At 36.2% G+C, this 13,417-nt stretch overlaps 1 protein-coding gene across 5 annotated transcripts in view; it reads right to left on the reverse strand.

Moving 5' to 3' along the window:
- The window catches only part of LOC148948425 (uncharacterized), a 223,088-nt gene that overhangs the window by 1,427 nt on the left and 208,244 nt on the right, over positions 1-13,417 (reverse strand). For all 5 annotated transcript variants that reach the window (XM_089094350.1, XM_089094349.1, XM_089094346.1 and 2 more), the window contains one exon: positions 4,557-4,674. In XM_089094350.1, the coding sequence (XP_088950476.1) occupies positions 4,557-4,674 (118 nt within the window). The remainder of the gene's footprint in view (positions 1-4,556; positions 4,675-13,417) is intronic.

The following is a 13,417-nucleotide window of genomic DNA, read 5'->3' on the forward strand; positions in this document are numbered from 1 at the left end:
TGGCCAAATCTGGTTCTGAAGCATGGGCGATCCGAAAAACGGAGAAAAAATTGCTAGATGTTTTCCAGAGAAATTGCCAACAGACTAATTCAGGTACGCAGCTGACTGACCGTATTTCACACAGAGGACTATACGAAAAGGTTGGGCTAATTCCATTTTCCAGGACTATAATGAAAGAAAGGTTGAGATGGGTAGGGTACGATTCTGCGAATGAAGCGTGACAGATTTCCAAAGATTGTACTTTTCGGCCAACCGTCTAGGGATAAACAAAAAGCAGGTCGTACGCAGTTGCAGTGGGAGGATGCCGCAAAGAAAGATTTAAGGGAAATGAGAACTCTCTGGAAGGGTTAAAGAGGGAGGCTTTGAATAGATTGGGATGGAGGATGAGCGTGTGTATCTGTGTTGGCCTCAGGCGGCTTGGTTCTGCAGTGAGTTGTTAGTAGTAGTGGCAGAAGTTACTAAGTTAAACTAGTTAGTTAGATTTGACAACCCGTTTCGTCCGTAAAAAATCAAATGCTTACAACCTCTTCATTCCCTAATACAGCTTTATTTTAAGAAAAAATCTAAAATTCCTTAAGATGTTTGGTGCCATATGTTTGTAGCTTACTTTGTTCTGATTTCTCATCCAGTTTCTTGTTTTTGCACCCGGTTCTACTGCATAACTGCATATAAAGATCCTATCCTTAAAAGTCCCAGCTTTTTTCTATTTTTCACAATATATATGGTTGTGTGAGTTTCCACTTAAATCATCCAAACAATCAGATTTGATATCGACTACCCTTAGTACTTCCAATCTATAAAGAATGAATGTTCAAAGAAGAAAATTTAACAACTTTCAAATTAAAGTGATCCAAAGCAAAATGAGTAAGTTTTTGCCTCTGTAATGACCATTTACACCGGTTCACCCTAAACAGTTTAGGCCCTAAACTGGTCAAATCGAAAACAGTTCATGTGAGGCCAGAAAACAGCAAATCTTAAAATTTCTAGTTTATAAGAAACGTTTTTGATCCTTCAAATGCGCTTGTAAGTTTATTATTATTCAAGTAAAGTTTAACTTAAACTTTTTCACATGATGGCTGGCGTAGCGCAGGCACGTATCTCCTGATTCCCTGTTTCGGCCAGAAGTGCAAACCGTGGTTGGCGAAAAATCATTCGACGCTTGTCGTGTTTTCCTCCCAGATTTCTCCGTGTACCCATTTAGAGCTGGTAAAACTCTGGTTGAGCTTGCAAAGTTATACCACTGACACCTGTTCCAATAGCAGTTTTAGACATCATATTTTGCCGGGGGGGGGGAGGGGAAGTATACCATAAGGGTCTAAAAATATAAATCCATGGAATTTAAAGTCAGATATCAGATAACTGAGGGTGGGGACAGCTGCCCCCTCCATCCCAGGCATAGAACCACCACCGCCCTGTTCAAAGCAAGATTCTAGCGACTCTACAACCCGAACCACTGCCCTTACGGACACAGGATTTCCAAGTCTAGCGTGCCAATCAGACGGCAGTATTCTTCAAGAACGTATATTAACATAGAATGCTGAATGCAGTTAAACGTTAATAAATGAAAATTATGGTTTTAAGGAAGCTACAGAATATTGTATAAATGTTGACTGTAGAGTGGTATAGATGGAGAACCCAGTTATACATTGATAAAACAGAAATAATGGCAGTTAGTAATGGCAGAATGTAAAAATATAAATCAAAGAAAGTTAAAGTCCGATGTCAGAAGGGGGGGGGGGGGCCGCTGCCCCCTTCCCAGACCTAGAACCACCAATGACCCGTTCCAAACAAAACAATTGGCAACTTCACGACTCAAAACCTCTACCCTTACGGGCATAGGTTTTCAAGTCTAGCGTACAAACCAGTCGGCAGTATTCTTCAAGAGTATATATCAATATAGGATGCTGAATGCAGCTGCATGTTAATAAAGTAAAAATTAGGCTACAGAATATTGCATAAAAGTTTAACGTAGGCTGGTATAGATGGCAAACCCAGTTAAATATTTATAAAACGGGAATAATGGCAGTTACCAAGTTACAGAACAAAACTAAGGTCATAAATTTTTTATGAAGGGAAAAGCTCCTAGAAGCTAAAGAGTCAAATTATTCAGTTCTAATTTTTCAAATAATGGCTCCTAAAAAAACATAGTTCAGCTACACTTGCAAAAGGTAGACCGGCCATGATTGCAGCTTAAAGATGACAAAAAGTCTCAAATGCAAGTCTCAAGCAGAGAGTTTGGGAATAGACTTAGCATCGATTGTGTATGCTGGTAGTGTTTGTGAATTCACTACCAGCATCGATTATACATCCCATTCCCAATTTGATAAGCAAAACAATCTTCACCTTTCATTTCATGACTGACCAACCAGTGTTAAATTTCAAAACACATTTTTTTGAAACTAGAATAGATGGAAGTTGGGAACAAAAGTATTCCTATCATTGAAATGAAAATCAAAGAAAAACCCATATTCTTCATGAATCTTGCATTAGACTTATGATCGGATATAAATAAAAGTAAATTACCGTATCTACATATTTATGGCTACAACCAGGGCCGTATCAAGAATTTTTGTTCAAGGGGGTTGCCAGAAAAAAAACAACAACCTTAGAACCCCATCAAAAATGTGTTTTTATTCCTTTTTTTTAAGTGTACAAGTCAGAAAACAATTTTGAAGGTGAGGGGGGGGGGAGAGGTTCAAACACCCTAACCCCTCCCTTGAATACATTCTTGGCTAAATGGACTAATTTCTTCTTTTCTGTTTGGATTAATATGGAAACATTTTTGCAAAATCGGAATCAAATTCCGAGCCCAACAGTGTGTTGCTACAGCTGAGTTGAAACTCAAAGTCCTGTATAACCATACTGAGTTCAAACCCTGGCCCCCGTACAAGCCAGCTGAGATCAAATCCACTGTGCCACTATAGGACATAACTAAGTCACTATATACTACAATCTATATAACCGAACATGTAACACTACAGAAAAGCGGTTCCTGAGAAGGAAAAACAGGAATTAAAACTATTACTAATAGGCTACCCTTTGATCCCCATTCAAAGCTCTGTTCAAACATAGCATTCACTGCTCTGACAATGCATTTGTCATTTTCTTATAGATATTTTTTAATAAAATACTAAAGACCAGGCAATTTTTAGTAAATTAAAAAAACCCATAAGAAATGTATTATTCAAAATCCAGGGGGGTGGGGGGGGTATAGGGGGTCATACACACCTGGTCCCCAAATAGACGCCACTGGGTGCTTGCCAACTGTGCACCAGTGAGAGGAAATTGAAATTGTTTTAAAGTTCCTAATTAGGTTGAGAACTCACCCTCTATGTAGTTTTTTACGGGATTGGCCGTGATTCATCATTTAAGATGTAATGAACTTGTGAATTTAAAGAATAATTCAGTTATTAAAGGTTGTGGCGGTTTAATGGTAAATATAGAACAGTTCATATAATTGACCTATGAATAAAGTGAACATACCACTCGATGCCATGTTTTATGCTCTTTCTGAATATAATAGTCGATTTTCCCGCAAATTCAATTCTAAGCCTTTTTTGAACCCTTGAAAATGATAATTTCTTTCCATGGTTTTTGGGCATAAAAAGGGTTAAGTAATTCAAATCAATTTCTCCATTTTCCATCCCCCGTGTTTCTTCTGTCGGCTTTGATATTTTTTGACATTAAGGTGAAACGGCAGTTTTTAAGCGGGCCTAACAGAATAAGAAGAAAACATGGAGGAATTATTTTTATTTTTTGTTTTATTTAACATAATCTGGCCAAATCATTGTTCTGAATTATACAACTCTTACAAAATGGATTTATAACGAAACAGTAAGTTTGAAACAAATATTTTAAACCATTTTTATATCCCAAAAATATAGAGAAATTATTATTTTCAAGTGTTCTAAAAGGAATTAAAATGTAATTTGCGAGAAAGACGATTATTATATTCAGAAAGAGCATAAAAATCACATCGAGTGGTATGTTCCCTTTATTTGTAGGTCAATTATTTGAACTACTCCATATTTACCGATTTAATAGCTCCATATATTTACTACCGATTATTTACTACCGATTATCGATTTAATAACTCTATATTTATCGATTTAATAACTCCATATTTACCGAATTTACCGATTTAATAACTCCACATTTACCAAATTTACTGATTTAATAACAGCGACACTTAATCGACCTCTTTACATATAATGTGGCACTAGGCAATTTTATTCCAAAATATCCTGAGAGGAGGTGACCTGAGGAGGACAAAAACTATATAACTAAACCATCCAAATAATCTCTGCCTAAATAAAGAACTAATCAGAATGAATAAATGAATAAAATATTGATTAAACCTTCAATATGTGAAACTGAATACAAGACCTCGAAAGTGAGGTAATCCCAATCTAGGGGTAGGGCCAAGGAACCCTGGTAGCAGCTACTATATTTAGAAAGAGTATTGAATGGACAACCATGCAGAAGGATATAACCCTTTGGTTATTATATTAAGGGGTTAAAAAGGGTTTAGTAGTCTTACTAAGCTAACTACTTACTAGTGGATGCAGTGGTTCCATCATTCACTCCTTGTTCTTCTACAGTAGTACAAATTATGGTTGAGGGTTGGAGAGCTTGATTGAAGTGCTGACGGATTTCAACTCGTATGTGAGAATCCTAAGTGAAGAAAAGAAAATATTAAGAATTAAAATTGCCTTGAAAAATGCTAGGTTAAATAAACATAAAATGTGATCTATAAGTGTGGTCAAGCATAGAGAGAGCGTAATTACCCGCCTGACAGAATTCCATTTCCATACAAGAATCCTAAGTGGAAAAAAGAAAAATATTAACAGTCAACAGTCAGACAATAATTTTTCTGCCGTTCGATAAACTTCTGGAAATCAGGAAATCATTTTTTTAAAGACAGCTTTCATAGCCATAGATAAAAATCACAAACTAAAATATCGCTGTCATTTACAAACCTAGTCCTAAGGCATTGTGTTATATGCACTGGTAAAAACGGCACGAATAAATTGTTAAATCGATTAGTTCTGCAAGGCATTGGCACAAATTTGTTTTTCTTTCTGGTATTAACTACTGAGTTGGCAGCAGGGGGGTAGAAAATGTCGGTGCTTGGGGCTAACAAAGAGAGATTGCCCAAAACACATTATCAACTGGAACCTGCAACCTCTAAGATTTTCAATCTTTAAACACTCAACAGCAGACTTATAATCTACAAATTTTTCTCTAAGGATGGATTTGGCTGCTCTTTTTTGGACTCCTTCCACATCATCACTTAGATATTCAATATTATGAATTTGAGGTCCCCAAACAGGACACACATATTCTAATATAGGCCGTATGTATGTTAGATATGCCGTTTTCAGCTGTTTTACTGGGAAATCCGGAAGCGGCGCACAGGACTCAAAGAACGTAGTGCACAGTTGCCTTTCTGGGCTAGCCCTTGAACATGAACACTAAATGAGCAATCGGCGCTGAAACTAACTCCCAGGACAGTAGCTGACAATACAAGCAGAAACCAGGGAGTTGGGCAAACAAAATCTCGTTTCAGCGGATTAAATCTTACGATTATAGTGAGGCAAATTCTGATGAGAACGCTATAAAATAGACTTGATTGTCAGTGGATGGCAAATTTATTTTGTTTCAAAACAGTCTATCAGAGGAGGAGGCCATAAGCCTTGCCACCAAAATTAATAGAGAAAAAAAAAATGAAATCGCGAAATCTACAACACGTGATTCGATTTTAAGTTTGTTCCAGGCGCAGAAAATATATCATATGATAAAGATGCAGATAAGGGATCCCTGATAAAAAAAAAAAAAATTATTTCTTATTCTGTATTATTCATTTAATAGCACTTGTAAAGCTGCAGCGATGCTGGTAAATATTTTGACTAAGCTAAAAAAAAACAAAAAAAAAACAAAAAAACAATTCAATAGTAACACACTTTTCAGCTTCCAGTACTTACAATTCAGGTTGTAGTGCTTTTTTGAAATACAATGAACATTCCTTTTCACTTTTCACTGTTGTTCAATATTAATTTTTGCTTATATTATTTGCTAGCTAAAACATAAACGTACTACTTGATACGCCTTTTAACCCTTTATTCTAGATATGCGTATTACCACACTTGCAAATGAACCCAACCTTCCTTCCTAACGGTACCAGATACAGGCCTAGACTATATACAAAGCTCTACTGATTTTCTTGGTTTCCATTATTTTTTATGCTTATACATCATCAACAGTTTGTTCTTAATGCCAAATTAAATGACAAAAAAAAAAAAAAAAATTTTATTTACAACTAAAAGTAGAGAGCCACATTAAAACGAACAGAAAATATTCCGTATATAATGGGGGCTACCTCCTCCTCAGCTCTCCACTCTTTACATTAGCGTTTTTTGTCAAAAAAAAAACAACTTTTTATGTCTCGAACTTCTGTCAAAATTCATAAAGAACAAGTGCTGAAACACAAGGGCCATTGAATTGGAACAAAATACCTTTTTAAAGCACTAAAAAACTCCGTCTTAAGGTCACTGGCAAATTTATATTCCACAATATCAAATTAAAATCTTTTTAGAAAGATACGATACTAATGGTCTGGATGGGGTCATCCACAAATTGTCTCCAGTTTTTAGGGCTCTTATGGATCTGTCATTTCTTTATTCTTAAGACAGCAAACGTAAAGTTGGTGGGAAAACTCATTATAACACGTTGAAATACGGGATGACACAGGAAACACGAGCATTGTCACCTTAAGCATAAATAGCAGTAAAATAAAAACAATCTCAAGAATTTTAGACAGTTAGTTGGTTCAGTTTCGTGTTATCAAATAACACTTGTCTGATATCCCGCATAGCATCAATTATGTCACACACCTGTATCCTGTCAATTGACAATAATCCTAGAGGTTTTCACAATTAATTCATCAAGATCATTAATTCATTAAGGACTTTTTTTTTTAGATTTCTTATTTTGTTTTATATATGCCCTGAGCAAAGCTTGACATGAAATTCTGAGCCGATTTACTTGCCAAGAATAACAGTTTGCAGTTCATTAGTTCGTCAATTTAGAGGGGAAATACTTGTCCCCTGGATATTCCCCCTTTATATTTTGAAAAATACCTGTTTCAGTAGTTTCATTGAAAAGTGGCGGTTCCATTGTAACTGAACCACCATGTAACTGAACCACATAGAAAGTGCTGAATAACTGAAACAGAATAACTGAAGAAAGTGCCAAATTTCTCTGACCGAACCGACACTGTCCTGGAACGCGTGAATTTTTCTGTTCCCAAGATCCTTCGCATTCTGCAGCATCTGGATGTGACCAAAGCCACGGGTCCTGACAACATACCAAGTGTTGTCCTCAAGTCCTGCAGCGCCGAACTAGCTGGACCCTTGTCATTGCTTTTCCGGCTTTGTTATCGCTCCGGAACCTTCCCACGAACATGGAAGTCCGCCCATGTTATACCTACTCTACAGCCAGAAGGCGATCCAACGAGCGTGGGCTCCTATAGGCCTATTAGCCTTCTCTCCTGTGTTGGCCAAGTCTACGAGAGCGTCTCCAATAAAACACTTCATCAGTACCTGGAATCAAATGACCTTCTAGGCGATCGTCAATATGGATTCCGCCGGAAATGCTCAACATTTGACTGCCTAGTGGCCCAGTATCAGGAGTGGATAGAACTTCTGGCAATGGGATACGACATCAGGCTATTATCTTTCGATATTGCGAAAGATTTTGATAGAGTATGGCACCGTGGTCTGCTAAAGAAACTATATGTGTATGGTGTTCGTGGATGTCTGTTAGAAGTGATTGAGAGCTTTCTTTCCGATCGTTCACTGCGGGTTGTTCTAGACGGGTTTATTTCCCGCGAATATCCAGTGAAAGCAGGGGTACCCCAGGCCAGTGTCTTGGGACCTACGCTTTTCCTTATCTACATAAACGACATGGGAGACAACCTCGCAGATCCTCTGCATCACTTTGCCGACGATACCACGACACACTCAGCCGTCCCTAAACACGAAGACCCTTTCCCTACAGATGGATCTTTTGAAAATTGAAAAGTGGCCTGATGCATGGATGATCAACTTCAATGCATCAAAAACAAAGGAGCTTCTAATTACCCGATCAAAGGTGCCACGTGAACACCCCAGTTTCTTCTTCAAAAATGAAGCTATAAAGAGAGTCGACGAGCTTCGTCTACTGGGCATTCATTTTTCCACCGATCTCACTTGAAGCAACAAACTAGATCAGGTGACAACCGCCTGCGCAGGAAAGCTTGGAGTTACTCTCCGGTGCAAAAACCTTCTTCCATCAAGCTCGATCATCCCACTCTACAAGTCTTGCATCAGACCCATAGCTGAATATGGATGCCCACTATATGCTGGTGCTCCAAAAACGCTGTTGGCACCACACTTCAGAAGATCCAGAATAGGGCAAATAGGGCGGGCTGCGCCTCTACACAAGAATCGCTCCAGCATCTAAATGAAAGGATTCATGTAGCGTCGATGGCTGTTTTCTACAAGTACATGAATTCACCTCCCTCAGACGAGCTCTCTCGAATTGTGCCCCCCTTGTTTCAGCCGACAAGGCAAACACGAAGCTACACAGCTCGGTCGAATTATCTAAAAGAGGATACGCCGAAAACTGTGTACTTGAGGAACAGCTTCATCTGGCGTTGCACTTCTTTCTGGAACAATATTCCTGGGGATATTATCCTTGCAAATCCCTCTGTTAACACCTTCAAAAGAAGGTTCAATAGACATTTAAAACCTCGAGGCCATTGAACGAGGTAAATGAATAGCGGCATATCGCCGTGAATATTGGAATAATAATAAAAAAAAAAAAAAAAAAAAAAAAAAAAAAAAAAAAAAACTGAACCCCTGTAACTGAACCACCGTGCAGCTGAACCACCGTACAACTGAACCACCGTGCAATTGAACCACCTTGCAACTGAACCCCCCTGCAACTGAACCCTCGTGCTACTGAACCCCCATTAACTGAACACTCGTGCAACTCAACCCCATTTAACAAAACCCCCGTGTAACTGAACCACCATGTAACTGAACCCCCGTGCATGTGAACCACCGTACAACTGAACCACCGTGCAACTGAACCACTGTACAACTGAACCTTCGTATAACTGGACTCTCGTGCAACTCAACCATCGTACTTACATTGGGTTAAACACAAGTTAGAATCTTTACAATTTCAACCTTGTTGGAATTGTTTGCTTTTTTAAGTCTTTATATAAATTACTGTCAAGATGATTTATAAAAATGTTCTGTTTTGCTGTCACAAAAACAAAGAAAATCGAACGTCACTCTTAAATCTTAAATCCTTTTTTTTATAAGACGAAAGTGATTGGAGACTAAGCAACCGCAAGAGGTATTTTTTGGGGGGAGGGGAGATTTTCCACGGGTAGGTATTTTCCGTGAGGTGTTATTTTCCGCGGGGTATTTTCCTTAAGGGATGTTTTTTTGCGGGGGGGGGGGGGTAAACGGCGGCTCTCACCGTCTACATACTGCAATTTTTTTTTTACCACTTTGCTTATTTTGTTGTTTTCATTTTGTGGTATTTTCTACGCTCGTAGTTGTTTATCGTTTGGTTTGAAAATGGTTAATTACCTGCTTCGGTGGAGCCGACACAAGAGCTACTTTCTCTTTGTGTTGGGGAACTTTTGGTTTGATTTTTTTTTTCTTACATAGAAGTATGGCCTTTTCTGAACGATGAGCAATAAAAATCTGTGCTGAAAATATCGGAACTTTGAGAATTTAGATAACAAAAAAAAAAATCACTTTTTGTTGCGCTTTCTTTAAATTAATTAAAAAGATTCTTTCGAAAAACCATTTTTCAAATTAAAATAAAGAGCCATATTAAACCAAAGACTAGCATAAATAAATTCCTATAATAATTCAAACGCAAAATGATAAGAAACTACGGTACTGTTTCGCTTAATGGTACACAACGGCTATAGACAGTCGAATGAATGTCATGATAGAGACCCGTAAGCGGGTAATTATCTAAATAAAGTAAATATCTAAATTAACTAATTTCCGAAAAATAAGTTTTTCAAAGAAAAGTAAAGGCCATTTTAGACTTAAGCTCAGCAGATACAAGTACCTTTTAAAATTCAAACTCAAAACGACCAGAAATTACTATTAAAGAATAAATGAAACCCAAAACGAACAGAAATTAAATAAACAATCATAGCAAAAACATACAACAAGTAATAATATAAACGAATAAATAGATCTTAAAGCAATTAATGCTTAGATTGAAAATGAAAATAAAAGTTAAAATTAAATAAAAAATTTTCCTATTGAAGCATAAATGAAACTTAAAACGAACATAAATTAAATAAACAATCAATGCAAACAAACATACAATAGATATTAATGTAAATTAATAAATAAATCTTAAAACGAGTGAAGCTTAAATTGAACACGCAAACCAAGATTGAAACGAACAAAAATCACCACTAACAAGAGTTTGGGTATGACCTCCTTCTCTCTCTGTAAAAGTCTAAAGCCTACTGCGTCATTGGCGCTTTACTGGAAACCAATTTTATGACAAATATTTTCTTTTGTACTTGATACTGAAAATAAACATTAAAATTATAGTAACATTTTGTACTGATTCATTTTGAACTTTCAGCAAATAATATCATTATACATCAAATATTCAGTTTAATTTATTAGCTCTTTTTAAAGTTGTTCAAGACGAATATAGTTTCACTACAAACAATTGTTTGGATACTTCCTCCTTTCTTAACTGTAAATAAAAACCAAAAGCCTACTGCATCATTGGCGCTTAACTGAAAACGAATTATATTACAAATATTTCCTTTTCTAGTTCTTACAGCATTGAAAATAAAAATAAAATTACAGTGAAATAAATTCTTGAACTGATGAATCTTTCAACAATTAATATCATTATACATCAAATATTCAGTTTGATGTTGTTTATACTTTCCAAGACTGTTCAAGACGCATTTAGTTTTCAGCAAAGCACAAATGACGCAGTAAGTTTTAGACTTTTACAGTGATAGGAGTTCATACCCAAACTCTTGTTTGTAGTGATTTTTGTTCGTTTTAAGCTTGATTTGTATATTCAGTTTAAGTTTCACTCGTTTTAAGATTTATTTACTCATTTACATTAATATCTATTGTATGTTTGTTTGCATTGATTTTTTATTTAATTTCTGTTCGTTTTAAGTTTCATTTATGCTTCAATAGCAAAATAATTTTTTTCGTTTTAAGGTTGATTTTCATATTCAATCTAAGCATTACTCGCTTTAAGGTCTATTTATTCATTTATACGAGTATTATTACTTTTTGTATGTTTTGTGATTGTTTATTTAATTTATGTTCGTTTTGGGTTTCATTTATTCTTTAATAGTAATTTCTGGTCGTTTTAAGTTTGAATTTTGAAAGGTATTTTTATCTGCTAAGCTTAAGTTTAAAATGGCATCTAATTTTATTTGAAAAAATTATTTTTCGGAAAGTTTTTTTAATTAATTTTTGTTCGTTTTTGATTGCAAAAAATTTCAAATTTTAAAAATTCCTTATTTCAAAATCAAACTTAAAAAAAAATCAAATATTCATCAAAGTATCAAAACTGGTTTCAAAGTAACAATATCAAAGTGAAAAAAATGGGTTTGTGGCAAGCTCGGAGTTTTTATTATCTAATGTTAGAACAATTTTTAACAAAATGGCTATCTCAAAATTTTTATCGGATAGTATTGGGGAAAAAGGGTGTGGGGGGTTTCTAATTACCCTTCGGTCTCTTTAGACTCTTTAAAAGTGAGCTAGAACTTTCAATTTTCAATCAAATGAGCCCTATCTGAAGTTTATATGAGTATCCCTTCTATAAGAACCACATATATGCCCCCAGCGTATAACTTACAACGCCTGTCCCTGGGCCCTGGGGGGTTGTGTCGACCCCGGAGCTTTAATAACTTTTGACCGTTAAATAGGGCACTAGAACTCTCGATTTCCAATTCGAATTAGCCCCCTTTGAAGTTTCTACGACGACCCCTTCCATATGAAGTGCTTCTGGGGAAAAAATATTAATAAATAATAAATAATAAAACCTTGGAGCCGTATGGCCTTTACTATAGGCAACGCTATAGCGTTGCTTCTGATATTTAGGATATCGCAGTACATGCCAATGAGCTGGAACCCACGCAAGAAGTGAAGTTTGGTTAATGCTAATGAGATAAAACAAAATAGGATGAAAATATAATAGTTTAGAAACAAATTTCGGCTGTATATTTGCACATTAGGGGTGGGGGTAAGGCATAGCATATATTACATACGCAACCTGACCTAAGTCCTTTTTTCCCCCTAAACCCCCAAAAAACAAACGTTTAAATATTGTAAACGCAGTGACAAACCACGGTCTGCAATCCAATTCTCTATTGAAAGAAACCCGTTTGACTAGTTTCTTAAGCATCTTCCCTATATAATATATTGCGTGGGTTCAGCTAATTGACAAGTACCGACATCGCTTATATGCCCTTGCGAAAACCTGCGTGCAAATAATATTTTTGTTTAATTAAAACATCTTCTAAACGCTCCTTAAAAGTTTCACTTTAATACTCTTAGCGTGATTAGTTACAGTAATCGTAGCAGTAATATTAGTAGCATGTACACGGAGCCTTCTGGCTAGTTTGAAGTCCCCCACCCACAACTTATCCTGAAAGGTCTAACTTGTTAATGGAAGCCGTTCTTGAGATATTTTTGTGTAACCCTTTTGAGGATTGCATAATCATAGTCAATTTGATTCAGTTCAATATCCGCCGAAATATTCCTTGACAGCTTCACCTTAATACCCTTAGCATGCGTATTAGCAGTACTAGAATTAGTAGCAGTATGCACATAGCACCTTTTATTTTCTTCAGTACACCAAACTGTCCCTAGGATATTGCTGATGCGCCCTTTGGCAGCCTGTATACAGATAAGATTTATTGCTGGAAAACGGCTATCACAAGCCCAAAAGGGCCGAATCCGCACTTTAGCGTCAAATAAAGCGAAAAATCAAAAAACAACAGGATTAATAAAAACAACATTGACCCTTTTAAATTATAAAAGGGTCAATGTCAAATACGTAAAAATGTTAAAAACAAAAACAGAATAAACTAATAAAATTAGAAGGCAGATGTAAATTCAGCAAAAATGCCAAAAAAAAACAAACACACGCAAAATTAACAAGGGGATAAATTAAAATTAAAAAAAAAACATAAGTTAGTTGATGACTAAAAACAAAAATATAAAACCTCCGAATTGGCAAAATAGGCATTAAAATTAATAACTATAAGGTAAAGAGTGAGTGAGGGGGGGGGGAGGCAGCGGAGATTCACTGGTTGAAAATGTCAACTATGTAAGGGATAAAAGTT

Source organism: Artemia sp. Qi Xiang Cuo, chromosome 9 (assembly GCF_049724085.1).
Source record: "Artemia sp. Qi Xiang Cuo chromosome 9, ASM4972408v1, whole genome shotgun sequence".
Classification (NCBI taxonomy): domain Eukaryota; kingdom Metazoa; phylum Arthropoda; class Branchiopoda; order Anostraca; family Artemiidae; genus Artemia; species Artemia sp. Qi Xiang Cuo.